We start from the raw sequence: 17,691 nt of genomic DNA, 5'->3' as shown, positions 1-17,691 counted from the left end.
CACCAGACCCGGGCTGGGCCACTGCCTCCCCGCTGCAGCCACTCTACTCTCACATCCCCTACTCCAGACCCTTCTCCCAACTCTTTGGTGTCCCTGTAGGGCTGGCCGGAGTCAGGCCCAGCCACAGCCCCCTTCTCAGTCTCCACAGACCCATGTGTGAGCAGCCCGGGCCCACCGGTGCTCCTCAGAGGTAGGTTCTCCCCAGGCCCAGGGCCTCCATTCCTGTAGCGCACCTAAGTGTTTGAGAGGACACCATCGTCCTGCCCCGTTTATCTGCTCAAACCCTTCCTTTCTCCCAGGCAAGGCTCTGCGGGGCCAGAGGGCCTCACGTCGCCACCCTCTGCATGGCCCAGTGTGCTGGATGGTCCTGAAGCCAGACAGATGCCCACCAGCCACCAGAGCCACCTGAGTCCTGCGTCCATTCACACATGCACGTGGAAGAACGTCAGTCTGCTGGGCTGCAGTGCCCCTACCCTGCCTTCTCCCGGTGCATTCTCGTGTTTCACTTTCTGGACTTTGGGTGCCCTCCCAATTGCCACATCCCATGCTCTCTCATCCCCTTCTCTGGTGCCAGCCCCATGTAGTGACCTCTCTGGCAAGAGCTTGGACACAGGCCAGCCTGGGAGGGAAGACTGCATCATTCCCCTCTTCTCCCTTTGTGTGCACCCCTGTGAGTCAGCCTCCCCACTCCCCTTGGTCCCTGTTGAGTGACAGACAGAGCTCCAGGCGCGTCCCTTCCTCTCGCATAGTGGCAACGCTGTACCACAAACGTGCTTACATTTCCACTCACACTTACCTTCTGAGGCTCCCCTTGCTGCTGTGACGTGTCTATCAAGTTTGGTCCACGGACATTATCAGAGGGAGGTCCCCCTCCTGTCCACCTGTCCTTGCAGACCCTTCTCTAGGACAGGTGACCAACACTGCACTCAATGAGCCAGCCTCCCTTTCGGGGATCAAGCATTTGCTACCCCCAGACCAGCGCAGGGGAAGGGAGGAGCAATTTGTCGTCTCCCCTGGCACATGAAGCCCTTTCTTGGAACTATGCAAAGGGCAGAGGCTGGGAGTTTGGGTGCTTGGCTCCCACCCCTGTCCTACCTCACCGGGGCACTTTTAGGGTCCAGGGGACTCAGAGGTCTCTACGGCCAAATGGGACAATCAAATCCTGACTGAGCTCCCCCTGTCCCTTGGGTGAGGATGACTGTTATTTTTGTAGCTGAGAGCGTGGAATCCCACGGGTTTTTACTGCCCTTCACCCAGCCTCTCCCACCTCTACCCCACAATGAATGTAGTTATTGTGAGAACGGCTATACTTCTTTAGGAATGTCCCACTCACCACCCAGTGGAACAGGCATGTGACAGAGTGGGGAGCCTGGGCTCAGCTCCTCCCCCCGTGTCAGTTAATAAATACCCTCTTTCCCAGAACCATGAGTGGTCTGCTTGGTCTAGACTGGTCTTTCCCTGGTGACCAGGGGACAGGCTTCGGAGCCTGTGGGGAAGGTGCCACAATTATTTGTGCATCCAGGGTTGGCTGTGCTCTCCACAGAACCACTTGCAGAGGAAACTGGGATCCTCAGCTTCCATCCTGGGCTCCCACTATTCATCAAACATGGTCTTAAGGGCGTGACAAACCAGGGAATTACAACAATTTATACAAAAATGTCTAGATTTTTACTTCTTGCTTCTCTTTTTCACTGTCCCTTTTTAGTTAAGCCTAGAAGATGTTCCTTTCTTATCAGCCCTCCTGTTCTTCCCCAAAAAGCTTTTCACACCACTCCACCCCACCGACATCCCAAGGAAGGACATAAATTCATTTCAGAACAAAGAGGGACCTGGCTGGGGGAAGTAGAGCAACTGGAGGGCAGAAAACTTGTTACCAGGGACTTGGCCTGAGAATCACTCCCTCTAGGGGTCAGGCCTAGATTAAGCACATAGCCTTTGACCCTGACCACCATGAAGGGCTGTTTTGTGTTCTGCTTCTCGTTTGGGAATAATGAAAAATGGGGCTTGTGTTTAAAATATGTACACATATTGAAGTAAGACCTCAGATGTGACCTTAGGTAACTTTATTAACATCAGTTTTCTAATCACGTTCACAAATAAAGTGCTCACAGCATAGAATAAAATGCAAGCAGTCTGGTGCAATGGGACATCCCAGTTCAGAAGCCAGGATTGAGCCTCTCCAGGTGTTTTGACATCACTATTGTTAATTTGGATTCTAGAAAATGAGCACCCTGTAAAATCCTTGTAAGCTTTCGTGTTTTAGAGATGCCAGCTGGATAATGATTAGAGGGCTCACAAAGTCACTGTCCTTATCAGTGGGCACTGAAAAGAAACAGGCAACTCTTCATCCCAGGAAAAAGCTTTGGTGTCAACTTCCCCATGGGTGAACTCCATTTGTCTGCTTGGGCATGGAATCCTGAGTCAAGAGGAAGAACTACCTTTGAGAGGGTTAGAGTTCAGAGCCTGGGGTTGGAGTGAGTAGGGCCACTTGTCACTGCGCTTGCACCTGAGCTGGGGCTGCATCCTGGACCTCTCGGGGGCGCAGTCCGCCGGGCGCTGTCGGTTTGTTGGTGAAAGGGTGCCACTGGCCCTGAATGCTAGGGCTGTCCGTGTGGAAGGGCTTGCGGATGCGGATCACTTCAAGACCGGACTGGTTGGCCAGCTTCTGCACCAGCGTCGCAATCTCCTCGGCCGACTTGCAGTGGATGCTCTCCTCGCGAACAGCACCGTTAACTGGTCGGGGCATGGGGTGGGGGGAGTGAGCGGAAGCTGAGTAGGCCGAGCCTCCAAGCCTACCCACCCTCCAGCCCCAGGGCACTCACGGTATTCCGCCACCACTCTAGGCACACAGCACGGCCGCGTGTTCACGTAAATTACGACCCCTGGGTTCCGTCGGGCGAAGTCGGTCACTTCCTGTTCCACGAACTCCCTGAAGACCCGGGAAGAGTGAGTACGGTGGCCCCTGACCAGGGGCGAGCCCTGCCCGGATACGTACACCCGCCCTTCCCCCGGTTCACCTGGCGCCACGGGACGAGGGCGCGTCGCGGCTGAGGCTGAAGCTGAGACGCTGCAACTGCTGCACGTAGCGTCCCAGGCCGTTGTGGAGGACACTAGTCAAGAAGCGGCTCGCAGTCCCGCGCGCGGTCATGGCGACAGCTCAGAGGCCGCGGTGCCTAAGCGGAGAGGAGGCGGGACTAAACCCAGGAACTTCCGGTTCCGAGGAGCCCGGGCAGAGTTTTGCTTCCGAGATTAAGGAGAGAGGCGCGTGCGGGTGATCCACACTGCAGGCGAAAGGGGTGAGGGAAAAGTGGTGACTCGCGGGCAGGGTCCGGAGACGCGGAGCTTCTAGTAGTAAAGCCAATGGAGGACACAGGCGTAGATAGGGAGGCAGGCGTTATTTTGGGCTCAGAGATTGGCAGGGATCGTGAAGAGGCGCTCTAAACTGGTTGAGGGTTCCTGTGAAGAGGGCTCTAGTTGGGGACCTTGAGTAGAGGGAGTGCGAAAAGGATGTAGATAACTGTATAGGCTCATGGTAGAGATGAGGGCGAGGAGATTCCGGGGAGGAACAGTAAAGGTGAAGAGATAACGTAGAGCGACCATAGTGATGAGGGGCGGTGTAGAGGGTCATAGAGGTGAGGATGTGGTAGAGAGAAGCTGAAAAGGACCATAGAGATAAGGATGTCATATAGAGGGACATAGACGTGAAAGAGGAGGCCTTGACGCAAATGGTTAACCCCTGACTACTAGCCAAAAAGGGTTGGCTGTGGGAACCCATCCAGGGGATCCTTGGAAAACAGGCCTGGTGGTCGGCTTCTGAAAGGTTCATAGTCTTAAAATCCTTATGGAGCAGCTCTGTTCTGCGCACATGGGGTCGACATGAGTCAGAATCAATTCACGGCAATTAACAAACGTGAAGGGCTCTCATAGGTGGGCATAGATGTGAAGAAGCAATATAGAGGGGCTGAAGAGGGCTCATAGAGATGTTTGTGGGAGAGAAGTTTGAGGAGAGAAAGAAGCCACATACAGTGAGCTCTGTGGAATGCTGTGAGGAGGTTCTCTACAGTCCGGCCTAGTTAGGGCACCAGAACCAGGTACCTAAGGCATTTCCAGTAGTGACTTCCTCCATTTGGCTAAGAATGTGGGTCCTCCTGCGAGGCGGATACCCTCTCCGGACCCTACTGCCTCTGCGTGGGGAATGGATGGGTCGGAGGGGCCTGCCCCGAAGCTTGATCCCAGGACCTCCTCGCAGACGGTACAGGAAGGAGGCTCTTCCAGCCTTAGATGTACCAGTGTTGCCTGTAACTGCAACTGAAATCCGCCAGTATTTGCGGACACATGGGATCCCCTTCCAGGATGGCCACAGCTGCCTTCGGGCACCAAGCCCTTTTGCAGGGGCCTCACAGCCCAAGGACCATACTGGTGTTACCACTTCCTTCAGCCTCTTCATTGACAAGACCACAGGCCACTTTCTCTGCATGGCCAGCCTAGCTGAGGGGAGCTGGGAAGACTTCCAAGCCAGCGTGGAGGGGCGAGGGGATGCAACTAAGGAAGGGATCCTGCTTAGTGAGGCTCCAGAAGCTACAAACAGTGAGGAGGTCCGGAGGATCTGGGACCGAGCAATACCTCTCTGGGAGCTGCCTGACCCAAAGGAGGCCCAGCTGGCGCGTGTGATATTTGGCCTTACCAAGGTGACAGATGACACGCTCAAACGTTTCAGTGTGCGGTATCTACGGCCTGCTCGCAGTCTTGTCTTTCCTTGGTTCTCCCCTGGAGGCTTGGGATTACGAGGCCTAAAGCTAGTAGGGGCTGAAGGCCAGGGGGATGGCGTGCACTATGTGGAGACCACCATTCCCCGGCCTGCTGACTACCACAACCTGTTCGGATTACCACTGATCAGTCGCCGAGATGTTGAGATGGTACTGACTAGTCGTGAGCTGGACAGCCTGGCTTTGAACCAGTCCACGGGGCTGCCCACCCTTGCCCTACCCCGGGGAACAGCCTGCTTACCCCCTGCCTTACTCCCTTACCTCGAACAGTTCAGACGTATCGTGCTTTGGCTGGGGGATGACCTTCGGTCCTGGGAAGCTGCCAAGTTGTTTGCCCGAAAACTGAACCCCAAACGATGTTCTTTGGTGCGGCCTGGGGACAAGCAGCCCCGTCCTCTGGAGGCCCTGAAGCAGGGCTTAAGTCTTTCTCGTATTCTTCGTACTGCCCTGCCTGCCTGGCACAAGTCTATTGTGTCTTTCCGGCAGCTACGGGAGGAGGTGCTGGGAGAACTGTCAAATGTGGAGCAAGCAGCTGGTGTCCGCTGGAGCCGCTTCCCAGACCTCAATCGTCTATTAAAGGGACATCGGAAGGGCGAACTGACAGTCTTCACAGGTGACCCTTTGGGAAATTACTGTTTGGGGTAGAGGGGCAGAGAATCAGGTGGCCAAAGCATGTGGATTTGGGCCACTATAGATGTTGGAGAAGAGAGTTCCCTCCTAACCTTAAAGCCCTGACCTGTTTCTTGGTGATTTCAAGGTATAGGAATTTCCTCCCTTACCCAGGTCTGTGTTCATTCCTCCTGCAGGGCCAACAGGCAGTGGAAAGACAACATTCATCAGTGAATACGCCCTGGATTTGTGTACCCAGGGGGTGAACACACTATGGGGTAGCTTTGAGATCAGCAACGTGAGACTGGCCCGAGTCATGCTGACACAGTTTGCTCTGGGACGGCTGGAAGAGCAACTGGACAAATACGACGAATGGGCTGACCGTTTTGAGGACCTGCCCCTCTATTTCATGACTTTCCATGGGCAACAAAGCATCAGGTGAGGTCCCCAGACCCAGCCACTCCCCCAGAAAGATCCCAGCACTCAGGACCTTTGGTTCTTTTTCCATCTCCAGTGGAAACTCCTTCTAGGTCTAAGGTTTTCAAAGGGTGGGACGGCAGAACTGGCCCCTGACAGTTTTTAGGACGCTAGCTCTTCTGCCTGGGATGGTCTGGGGAATGCCTATAATTGACCCTTGAATCCATTACCTCTTCCTCTTCCCAGGACTGTGATAGATACGATGCAACATGCAGTCTATGTCTATGACATTTGTCACGTGGTTATCGACAATCTGCAGTTCATGATGGGTCATGAGCAGCTGTCTACAGACAGGTGACTGTCCCTCTTGTCAAACTGAAACCCCTTTGAGCACATGTCTTCTCAGGCAGCTAGCCTCTAGGCACACACACTATAATCTATTATTTTTTGAGATGCAAGCAGGCACATACAACCCATGTGCAGTTCTAGCTTTACAGAGGTATAGGATATGGCAGTAGGAAATACGGACATGAGCCTGAGCATGAATCCTTGGGAAGAGGGTGTTAGAGTGGAGGTGGGTGGTTTTTGAGGAGATATGAATGAATAATGAGTGTGTGTATATTTGTTCTTGTCTTGTTGTGGCCAATGACCTCTTTCTTGGGCTGGGGACAGGATTGCAGCTCAAGACTACATTGTTGGGGCCTTCCGGAAGTTTGCTACAGATAATAGCTGCCATGTGACACTGGTCATTCACCCCCGGAAGGAAGACGATGACAAGGAACTGCAGACAGCATCCATTTTTGGCTCAGCCAAAGTGAGTGGCCTTTGAAGGAGCCCAGTTTTGGGGAGTAGAGAAGGAAGAGGTAACCAAGGGTAGCCTTCATTCAGCCTTAAATCATTTCCTTGGCCATCCTTCTGGGGAGGCTGCCTCTGGAGCAATGACATGAGGAACATGCTGGGAATACATGAGCTGGTAATAGTTGGTCTTTTGCCCTCCTTTAGTCAGGGAAACAATAAGCCATTAATTACAACTCAGTATGATAAAAGCTGTGATTGGCAGCACAGGTATTTGAGCAAAGAGAAAAGATTATGAGTCAGCCTTGGACATCTTAGGAGATTGCTCAGAGGAGATGTCAGCAAAGGTTGGGTTGAGTTTTGACAGACTATAGTTTAGAAGATCAAATAAATGGGAGGATCTTTTGTGCGGCGGGATTAGCCCAATCCTGAAGCTTCCAGGATGACACTGAGTGCCTGTTACATGCCAGGGCTGGGCTTGACCCAGGGATACAGGGTGAGGAGCACCAACTATGTGCCTTGATGGGACAAGGAGCTTAGGAAGAGAATCGAGGCATCCCCATGTTACGAACAAGATCAGTTCCTGTGTCTGTGAAGTTGGACAAGGTGTACATGGTGCTTAATTAGCCTAACTTTAGTGCAAGAAGAGGAGCTGTGGTGGCACAGTGCCTAAGGCATTTGACTGCTAACTAGAAGGTTGGTAGTTCAAACCCACAAGCCACTCTGCAGAAGATGGGTTGATCTACTTCTGTAAAGATTTACCACCTCAGAAACCCAGGGGGATCGCTCTGAGTCAGAATCAATTCAGTGGCAGTGAGTATGCTATATGTTAGAGCAAGAAAAGGCTCTAAACCTTTTCAGTGATTTAAAAGCTGCACAGGCAGCAAGTGAATGTGATTGTGATAAAGACTTTGTTGCAAGTAGATGTTGGTTCAGTCTTTTAAAAGTGATGCGTATTTATAAAACATTAAAGCAGGGCTTCAAAGATGGTGGCCAACTGCTGCTCTGAATGTGTGTGGCTCTCCACAGTCATGCCAGTAATCCAATCTCATGCATCAGGCTCCTGAAAGGGTAGCATAGTGCCTAAGGCACTTGACTGCTCACCAGAAGGCTGGTTCAAACCCACCAGCCACTCCTCGGAAGGGAGGTTGGGCAATCTACTTCCGTAGTGATACTGTCTCGGCAACCCAAGGAGGGGTCGCTATGAGTTGGGGCCGACTCGACGGCACATAACAACAACAACAACAACACCTCCTCTGAGTCTCCCATTCCAGGGCTTTGATCCATAATTTTTCCCATTTCAGCCACCGTGATGAATCACCCAAATTGTAAAAATTCCAGCCTATTCCTGTTTCACTTTGTCGCCATGACGACCAGTTCAAAGCCTTGCATTAAAGGGCGAGTAGGAATTGTCCGAGGAGCTCTGGTAGCATAGTGCCTAAGGCACTTGACTTCTAACTAGAAGGCTGGCAGTTCAAATCCACCAGCCTCTCGGAAGGAAGGTTGGGCAATCTACTTCCGTAGTGATACTGGCTCAGAAACCCAAGGAGGGATTGCTATGAGTCGGGTCTGACTCAATGGCACATAACAACAATAACAACAGGAATTGTCCATAAGTTGTATGTTCATAACCTGGGGACTACCTGTAATGTGGAAGTGGAAAGATGGTTCTTTATTTAGAGTGGTCAGAAGGGTCTGTCTGATGAAGTGTGACATTTAGACTGAGACCTGAATGATGAGAACAAGCCAGGGTTGGGTGGGGTGGCCTGCTGTGGAGAAGTGTTAGGAGCAGAGGGAGCACCATGTCCAAAGTCTGAGACAGCAGTAAGCTTGTCAAGGAACTGAAAGACTGGAGTGGCCCCAGCAGCATGGTCAAGAGTTGAAAGAACTGTGGTGATGGGGCAGGCACTTCACCTTGTGCCTTCAGCCTTTTCTGCATTTCTCCTATGTCTTCTCACTCACATCTGTCTTTCTCCTTCTGTCTCTCCACCCCAGGCCAGCCAGGAAGCCGACAATGTTCTGATCCTACAGGACAGGAAGCTGGTAACTGGGCCAGGGAAACGCTATCTGCAGGTGTCCAAAAACCGCTTTGATGGAGATGTGGGTGTCTTCCCACTCGAGTTCAACAAGAGCTCCCTCACCTTTTCCATCCCACCGAAGAGCAAGTCCCGACTCAAAAAGATCAAAGATGATAATGGACTAGTGGCCAAAAAGCCCTCTTCTGGCAAAAAGGGAGCTGCGCCCCAGAACTCTGAGACGTGCCCAGGCCAGGCGCCCAATCCCTAGCAGCCAGACAACTGCCAGCCTCCAGGATGAAGGCGGTGCGAAGCTGAATACGGAAGTGAGCCTGACAAGACAGGCTGGAGCAGAGACTTCTTTTCTGACCCTCTATCCACTGATTTGTAGTCCTGAGCTGTGGGCTCTTCTCAGTCTGAGGGGCCATTTACAGATATCTGAGAACCTGCTCTGTACCAGGCTTTGTCCTGGGCCCTTGGGGTAGAGCACTGAGCATGACAGATGAAGTCCCTGCTTCCATAAGACCTGCATTCTGATGAAAGAGATGAGACGAGCAGTAAACAAATAAGCAGAAAACACTAGAGATAGTAAAGAGTGTTAAAGAGAGCACGTACCAGTGATGTGATAGAGGAGGCCTAAAGAACTAGAAGGAGCAAGCTGTGGGAGCATCTGGAGGAAGAGGGATCCCAGCAGGGGAACTAGTAAGTACTGAGGCCCCACGGTGGGAATGACCAGATTGAGTTTAAGGCAGCAGGGTCAGGCCCCTGAACCTGGCAGGGAATGAGGGGTTTCTTGTCAAAACTCCAGCTGGGGCTTTCGGAGCCAGAAGGGCAATGTGAGTGCTAGTTTCTATGCTTCCCACTGTGGACACTGTGGGGCCGATCATGAGATGGCATTTGCTAGAATTAGCATCCTAGGTGCTTGGCCCTGGAATATCAGGGCCCCCAAAAGTGGGACCTACCTCCCACTGGATTGCTTGGCAGCAGCCACAGAATGAAGCTGTGAGCCGAGTGCCTGCCCCTGGACACAGATTCCAGCGTTTGCTGCCTCAGGCAGGTACTGGTTCTAGAGTGGATACAGCTATGACTTTTTGTAGAGCCTTTTCTAGTTTTATTTTTAAAAAAACTTTGTTTCCCAATCTTTGTTTCTGTGGTTTTTCTTATTTGTCCACCAGGTGTCCCCAGTCTATAACTGGACTCTTCTCTCACTGGGATTCCCAGCATTTGAGCTGTGGGTTCCTAAGGAAGCAGGGCCATTGAAGGGCCTTCAAACCACTACCACAACTACCACTTCTTGGCCTAGGAGAGATGAGATGGTGTGTCCTTATCCCTGACTTCCCTGAGGATCTATCTCTATGTGATTCTTGGCAGAGGTGTGGGTCACTGGGCCACATGCCCAGCCCATGCCCGACCAGCTGTCTCTCGCATATGACCCACACACTGGTTTCTGTCATTGTAGGCTGGGCCAAGCTTATTCTTACCTTGCTTGTACTCTCAGTGTTTCTCTGAGCACCATAACTCCTGGGGATCCTGTTAAAAATGTAGAACTTAGGCCTTGGTCCCCACCCCCATCCTGCCACACAGACATTTCTAATTCTGGGGTTTGGGTAGGGATTTAGGAATCCTCATTTTTAACAATGCCTGCAGGAAATTGTAAAACAGGTGATCCAGAGACTGTCAAAAGTATTCCTGATTGATGACATTTTCCCATCTCATTTCCCCTGCTATCTTAAAGTCCCAGTTTCTCTTCAGATTTGCCTGTTCATTTTTGAGAGAGTGGCAAGAACACAAGATGTTCTGAGGGGGTTGGGGAAAGCCTTTTGTAAGGGTGGGGTGGGAGTATACCTGCTCCCTGGAAGCAGGGCACCTTGGCAAGCTCTCCCTGTCAACCTAAGGGGGTGCTTCTGGGACCCTATGGAAGGACCTGAGGTCTCTTTTGCAGAGTATGGGAACTGTGGCCATAAATGTCTCTTTGGAAGACCCTGGAGCGAAGCTGCCGCAAAGCTGTTTTCTGTGGGATAAAACCAAGGGGCGGGGGTAGCTCTTCCAGGGCCTCCTTGCTTGGGGGTCTTTCTCCCAGACTGGCTGGAGCCAGGCCTCCCTAATCCTGCAGTAATCATTCCCAGCCGCTGGCTGATCTAGGCCTCATCCAGGGTCTGTAACACTGGATGTTAGCCATGCCTTCCACACTCAGAATACCAGGTCATTCCTGCCCATAAGGACGTGGGCTCCACGTTCTGATCTCCCAGAAGCCAGACATGTTCTCCAAAATCCTCAGGTTTCCAGAAGGGGAACTCTGAGGTCTCTGGGAATTGGGGATACAGGGATAGATACGTATTTGCCTATTTGTCTTGCCCCACCCTCCTAGCAGATACCCCCACACAGCATAAATCAGAATGATGAGGGGGAGGGGAAGCTAAATACCCCCAACCCCACGCCTTATACAAACACATTCCGCTCCACACCTGCCTTAAACTCCTCCTCGTATCAGGATGTAGTCCAAAGTATTCACAGGAGTCCTTGGAGCCCAGAAAGCAGTAGGAGACCCCCTGGGTCCTGTGTAAGGTCCCTGGAGGGCCACTACCTGTGCACCAAGCCATAGTGGACTGAGTGAGACACATTACCTGGCCTAGGACCAACTCTGCCTGTCTCCAGCTAGATGTAAGGATCTCCTCTCAGCTCAGCCTCGCCAAGCAAGTTCCAGTTGGATTTGCAGCCCTGTCCTCAGATTGACACACTTGGTGAGAGAGAGGGTCCCCAGGGTGAGGGGGCAGCTTTGGTCTTCCAGCAGCTTCCTTCCTACTGGGGACAGATTTGAGAAGGGAGTAAACTCAACAGTGTCCTACAGCCCAGGTGTTCAGGCTGCAAGTAGAGCCCAGATAGCTGCAGACTCCAGCTGCATACGGTGCCATAGGAGAGTCCTTGGTGCCTCCCTGCCGTACAGGTCAACTTCCTGTTTGTGCCTGTGGGTGGGACTTTATGAGTCTAAGGGAAGCTTGGCCCCGTGGGGGCCAGAACTGGCAAGCCTCCTCACCAGGGCAGACACCTACTTCAGGGAAAAGGGTGGTGTTGGTTCTGCTAGGGCAGCCCCAAGAAGGAGGGTTGTTTTGGTGAACCCTGAGCCTTCTTTGTCTGCTTGCCAGGGCTTTCCCCTGTTTGGGGAGTGGGCTGGGAGTGGATCGGGCTGGGCTTTCTAGGGACTGAGGGAAGGTGGCCTAGTCAAGCCCTATAGCCAGCTTAGTTAAAGCGGCTAGTAGTTTAGCTCTCAGTAAACGTGCTACTAGCCCCTTCCCTAGGTTGAAAGTCAAGTTCAGGAAGTCAGAGGCCAGAGGGGCAACCTCGGGCCACCGTCCAGTTTCTGCTGGGCGGGTACTGGGTTGGTTGGTAAGGGGGTGCTGGGCAGACCACTCCCCTTCCCGGGTCGGGGGCGCGGCCTCAGCTGCCCCGCCCCACTTCACCAGGCCGGGCCAGGCGGGCGCCCAGAGCGTGGAGCCCGGAGCGGGCTTGGGAGCCGACAGATCGGTGGCGCGGCTGTGCCCGCGCTGGAGCAGGAGCCGGGCCGGGGCTGCAGCGGCGGTGCAGGTGGTGCTGGGTGAGTGGTGGGCCGCGGAAGCGTAGGAACTCCTGCCTCCAGCACATCCCCTCTGTGAAGCGAACTTTCCTAGTCCCTGGAAGCTGGGGATCGGGGTGAGGGGGGGTTCCTCACTGCGTGGGGAGTCTGCACTGGGAGGAGACACGGAAACTCGCACCGACGAGCCCATACGCGTGCCAACATACCCACACGCGCACTTGGGACACACGAACACACGTGCATTCAGGAAAGGAGGCGCCCAGTGGGTCAACCTTGCAGTTGCAAGGAGAGCGTCAGGGCCCGCGCGGACCCGCTGTGGGCAAGGCACTGTGCCATCGCAAACTTGGAGCAGTAGAGGGGAAAAGGGGCAGCCCCGTGACCTCCAACGGGGGCGGGGCGGGTGGGACGCATCCGGAGGTTCCTGCTTTCCGACCGCTCGCAGGTGAAGTCTTCAAGACGTAAACAGGCGCCAAAGCACGTGATCGTACGGTAGCCTAGTGCCCGTGCTCCCCTGACTCTCGCCACATGCGGGGACTTCCCCTCCCCAGGCCCAGGCGAGTTTACACGGCCCCACAACTGACTGTATTCCATTCTACGTCTCGAGCCTCGAGCGGTGATAAACCCTCCCCCAAGAAATGCGAGCACAACGCCCCCTAGAGCCAGGGTGGCGCAGGACAGGCTGTTGGACAGGGTTGAGGTTACCTGGGTTCCTTGCCTTTCCTCGCGCGAATATATTCTTGGTGTCCCCATCCCTGAAGGGATGAGGCAGGATTTTCCGTGGTGGCAATGGACGGCTGTCCCGGACCGCCCCCGAACTCCTAGTCTAGGGAGCAGCTGCCTGAGTGACTGTGGATTCCCTTCCTACCACCCATCCCCCCGTGGCAGGACTTGGCGCTCCTCCCCACAATTGAGGAACAAAAAGCCCACCCATACAAGAGTTGGAGTCCCCCCTCCCCCAAGGGCATGAGTGTAAACACCCCTTCATATCGAGTGGGCCTACTCCTTTAGGAGAAAGGAGAACGAATCCTCCCCCAGGATGGTGGCCAGTGGCCCTCTCCCTCCCTCCCCGCCCCCACGCGACCCCCCTACACACACGCTGAGCCCAGCTGCTGCCTGAGCTTCTGGGCAGGCTGCCGGGAAGGGGAGGAGGCACTTGGTGTCCCTGGAGGCTGAGTTCAGGTCAAGGCCAGAGGAGGGGGTCTCTTCTGGGAAGAGGGTCTCAGGCTGTTCTTGTGAGGCTGAGGGTCTAGGATGAGCCTAAAAGTGGTTGGGCTGTGTTTCCCTTTCAAGGGAAAAAGAAAGAAAAACAACCCTTTCCATAGTGCTAAAAATAGAGCTGAGAGCTAGCCAGAGCTGTGGCCTGGAAGAGGGGTATGCTCCTTCCTGGGGCGGAGCCGAGCTCTGGCAGGCCTTGGCTCTGGGGGGGGCAGGGAGACTGTCTTTGCCCAAGGGGGCCAGCATCCACTGACCTGACCAGGTCACAAAGACCCCCACGGGAAAGTCTGTGGAAGAATATGTTTGTGAAACCAAATGTGTATGTGTAACAAGTTGTCTTGTGAATAAGACTGTCAATGTATGAAAGATGGTTACGAGACCAAGTGTATGTAAGATTGTGACCGAGTCTAAAAGACTGCAAAATAAGGCGTGGGACACCGAGGGTGCCTCTGTGAGAGTTGGCCTGAAAGATTATGGGAAGAAGGAGCATGGGAACGTGTGATGAATGAGACTGTATGATTGTGGTCGTGTGAGACAATGTGGGAAAGACCATGTGGGTGTGAAGAAGACTGTAGTTATTTGTGAGAGGCTGAAAATTTTTGTGACCCTGGGAAAGACATTAGAATGTAGTTTGCTGTGAGGCTGGTTTGGACTGTACATTTGGACTGGTTCATCCCAGTGATTGTTGGGGGGCCAGGGACCTCCTTTCTCCAAGCTTCTTAGCAAACAGTTCCGAAGGAAGGTTGAGGACAAGGAGCCGTGCCAGGGACAGGTCTAGGCTCGCGGGGGAAAAGGAACAGTCCTAGGATGTGGGGTAGGGACTCCCGTGGGGGGGGGGCGGGTTCTCTGAAGAGGCCGCCAGGTGGCGCCACCTCCTCAAATCCAAGTGTGCCGCCCTCGACCCGCTGGGGGTGGGGCAGGGGATCTGCCGAGCCTAGCCCCCAGACTTGTGCTAGGGCGCAGGACCTCTGCGGACCGGGAAGGGGGCAGCTGACACTAAACCTCCCATTCTGGACTCAGAAGCTAGAGAGAATGTTTTGAGGGCTCAGACTAGAGAAGCGGAGGGGGAGGGGCGGCCGCCGCCGCGCCTGGCCTTTTGTGCTCAAACAATGACCAGCTGCCGGCGGCCCCGGGGCCCCGGTTGAGGGGGAGAGGGTGACTCGCGACCGCCGAGTCCTGAGCCGCCAAGCCCGCAGACACTCAGACACTAGGCCTCGGAGGGAGGGAGCCTGGTTCCCGCCGTGCAGCCCCCGCGTGCGCCCCGCCAGACACGAGTGACGTGGGGGAACTTGCTTGTGTCCGCGCCCCGGGGGGCGGGGTCGCCCTTGGACCCCTCCCCGCGCCGCTCCGCCCACTCGGGCCGGCGGGGGCTGGCCGGGGCTGGGGGCGCCGCGGAGGCGGGACCCGGCCGGCCGGGCTGCTCCGAGTAGCCGCGCGAGTAGTCGCGCGCGGGCTGGAGGCAGGCTGCGCGCCTGTGGAGCACTGGGGGCGGCCTGGGGCTGAGCATGGAGCGGCGCAGCGGAGGTGAGGGGGGTCGCAGCCGGGAGGCGACATGGGGCACCCCTAACTTCTGAAGGCTGGAGGGCCAGTGGGGGGTGGGGGCCGGCATTCCGCAGCTGCTCCCATTTTATGGAAGGGGGGGCGCTTTTTTTGCACTCTTGAGGGTGGGTTGAAGGCTCTTGGCTTCCTGTCGTGGAATGAGAACTCCTGATCCCAGACTTGATCCTTCTTCACTGGTCACTGGAGTTTGGGTGGAGGGATACTTTCCCCAACTTCAGCCCCTAAAACAGGTCTGTGGGAACCTGGACCTTGGCCAGATTCCCCTCTGACCGTGGCTGAGTCCCCACCCGCCCCCCAGCCAACCCCCAGCCCACCGAGCTGGGGCTCCCGGTGCTACTGAGATTTCCCAAGGAGCCCTGGGAGGACGAGGGGTTCCCTTTTCCCATAGCCACAAACGCATTTCTCAAAATGGAGCCTCCGCTAGCCCCTCCTTCTCTCTGTGCTCCTAGAGCGGGAGCCCGGCGGCTGGGCCTGGCTTTCCAGATGCCTGGCTCTGGCTGCCTGAGTGTCTGGCTCTTGGGCCCAGCTTTGTCTCTGGGTTCAGGGCCCTGGCTCACTGAGTCTGCCCGCCTCCTCGTCTGCGTGACCCTCTGGGCCTCTCCGAATCTTTTGTCTCTTGTCTTTGGGATCCCTGTCTTTCGTTCTCCGAGTCTGTCTCCTCCCTTCAGTTTTCATTTTCTCTGTGCTCACCCAAGTGGGGAAATGCAGACAGAGGTGCCAGCTCCCATGGCCCCCGGAGAAGCCACTTCCCCACTCTTCTTTTCATGGCTTGGAGTGGTCTCAGAGGGAAAAGGAGTTGAGGGACAGGAGGGAGTTCTGTCTACCTTGCTCAGGGTATGGACTTGTGGGGTGCTCTCAGCCCCGAGAGTTGCAGAAGGTTCCTATGATGTCTCTCTGGATCCCACTCACCCCCTACCCCCAGTTCTCAGCTCCTCTCCCCTTGGTCTAGACACCCACTAGGGTCCTTGAGTGTGGAGGAGGGGCGTAAACTTGAGGAGCACAAGCAGGAAAGGTGGGGACCAGATAAGGCAAAGGAATGGGATAATGTGTCTTACCTCTCCCCACATTCCAGGCTCCCACTCACCCACTTGACCCTACATGCCACCCAGGCTCCTGACCCACTCCCACATACACTCACATTCACACACAATCCTCTATACACACTTGTACACACCTTGCTATTTAATACATACTGATCATCCTGTTCATGTACGTATGTGAAAGCAACACGAGTTTGTACATAAATGTATGTAAATATGAATGTACCGATAAGCTGTACGAACATTCTCGTGTATTCACCCCTACATTGAATCCGCTTACGTGAACCCATGCAATCATAGTGTTCACGTAGTTTCTAATAGTTACCCCTTATTTATACCCACATACTCTTGTAAGATGTACACATGAATTCATGTGTTACTCATGTCTTTACACATGACTGTACTGACATATCACTGTATTCAAACATGAATACTCTCACACACACTCATTCACCATGTTTCTACTCTGTATAGACAGTGTTCATTTTCCTATAGTCCTACATATAGCAAGGATAGGAGCTCTGGTGACGTAGTGCCTAAGGTATTTGACTGCTAACCAGAAGGTCGGCGGTTCAAAGCCACCAGCCACTCCTGGGAAGGCAGACTGGGCAATCTACTTTCTTAGAGATACCACCTTGGAAACCCAAAGAGGGGTCGCTGTGAGTTGGAACCAACTCAACGGCAGTGAGTTTGGTTTGTTTTTTTTTATATCAAGGATTGTGAGGATGGTGCCAGACTGGGTCATTGTGCTGTGCGTAGAGTGACTATGAGTCGGAATCAACTCGACAGCACCTAACAACAACAACAACATGCATATGGGCAAGGAGTCCTGGTAGCGTAGTGGTTAAGTGCTCGGCTGCTAACCAAAAGGTCAGCACTTTGAACCCACCAGCTGCTTCACAGGAGGAAGACGTGGCAGTCTGCTTCCGTAAAGATTACAGCCTCGGAAACCCTATGGGGCAGATCAACTCTGTCCTGTAGGGTCACTATGAGTTCGAATTGACTTGATAGCAAGGGCTGTGGGGACAGGTTATGCATATAGCCACATACACACATAGGCCAGTAAACATGCTCACTCCCACTCCCACACAACTCTGTCTGCTTTTTGGCCCCCGCTCTGCATGATGACTTCAGCAGATGCCTAAGTTCTGGTCATTGGCCTCAGGACTGAGGAGGGAGTTCCGTGTGGAGACTTGCTGTCCCCTTCCAGGAAGGAGCAGGGCCTAGGGAGGTGGAGCCCTTTTCCCTGGCCTCCAGGGAAGTGAGGTCTTGGAGCAGCTGCCAGAGGTGAGGGTGGGGCCTTTGGTTTGGAAGGATTTGCTGAAGGAGGGGCTTCTACCTTTATCCTTTTGGGGTCACTTGGGGGAACTAGCTGAGGCTGGAAGATTTCAAAGAGGTTAGCAGTGGGGCAGGAGCCGTGTAGGCTCCTTTTAGGCCTGACTGGGTATGGGGAGGCTAGGAGTTGTCATGGAAACAAGTGTGAGCCTGCATCCACCTCTGGGAAGCAGGATACCCCAGAGGGCACCTTTGGGCTCTCTAAGAGCTCTGGGTTTCTTGTGTGGCAGGCTCTACCCTTGCCGCCTCTCTGTCTGGGAGAAACTGAGGCCCAGCTTGGGGAGACTGGGCACTAACCAGCCTTGGTTCTTTGTCCCCTAATTACCATCTGAGTTACTGATGGTGCCCCTGAGGTTGCCTCTGCCCAA

At 54.2% G+C, this 17,691-nt stretch overlaps 2 protein-coding genes across 2 annotated transcripts; one reads left to right on the top strand and one right to left on the bottom strand.

Moving 5' to 3' along the window:
• Positions 1-2,491: 2,491 nt before the first annotated feature.
• On the bottom strand, positions 2,492-3,148 carry MRPL43 (mitochondrial ribosomal protein L43). The gene is made up of 3 exons (XM_007939946.2): positions 3,018-3,148; positions 2,823-2,929; positions 2,492-2,733 (listed from the first exon to the last, which is right to left on the bottom strand). Exons 1-3 carry the CDS (start codon positions 3,146-3,148, stop codon positions 2,492-2,494), a joined length of 480 nt encoding a protein of 159 aa, XP_007938137.1.
• Positions 3,149-4,136: 988 nt separating this feature from the next.
• Positions 4,137-8,873, top strand: TWNK (twinkle mtDNA helicase). The gene is made up of 5 exons (XM_007939943.1): positions 4,137-5,379; positions 5,573-5,813; positions 6,039-6,146; positions 6,465-6,606; positions 8,583-8,873. Exons 1-5 carry the CDS (start codon positions 4,137-4,139, stop codon positions 8,871-8,873), a joined length of 2,025 nt encoding a protein of 674 aa, XP_007938134.1.
• Positions 8,874-17,691: the final 8,818 nt, after the last annotated feature.

The sequence above is a fragment of the Orycteropus afer genome, unplaced genomic scaffold, assembly GCF_000298275.1.
Source record: "Orycteropus afer afer isolate SDZICR_OR568_19922 unplaced genomic scaffold, OryAfe1.0 scaffold00064, whole genome shotgun sequence".
NCBI lineage: Eukaryota > Metazoa > Chordata > Mammalia > Tubulidentata > Orycteropodidae > Orycteropus > Orycteropus afer.
Note: the sequence above shows the minus strand (reverse complement) of the source record. Positions and strands in the feature narration are given on the sequence as shown.

Bases quoted from the DNA above. Each gene is read 5' to 3' on its own strand.
- MRPL43 (XM_007939946.2), bottom strand. From the start codon at position 3,148: ATGACCGCGCGCGGGACTGCGAGCCGCTTCTTGACTAGTGTCCTCCAC. The intron at 2,930-3,017 runs GTGAACCGGGGG...CCGGGTCTTCAG, and splicing joins CCCTCGTCCCGTGGCGCCAG to GGAGTTCGTGGAACAGGAAG. The intron at 2,734-2,822 runs GTGAGTGCCCTG...TGCCCCGACCAG, and splicing joins TAGAGTGGTGGCGGAATACC to TTAACGGTGCTGTTCGCGAG.
- TWNK (XM_007939943.1), top strand. From the start codon at position 4,137: ATGTGGGTCCTCCTGCGAGGCGGATACCCTCTCCGGACCCTACTGCCT. The intron at 6,147-6,464 runs GTGACTGTCCCT...GGCTGGGGACAG, and splicing joins GAGCAGCTGTCTACAGACAG to GATTGCAGCTCAAGACTACA. The intron at 6,607-8,582 runs GTGAGTGGCCTT...TCTCCACCCCAG, and splicing joins CCATTTTTGGCTCAGCCAAA to GCCAGCCAGGAAGCCGACAA.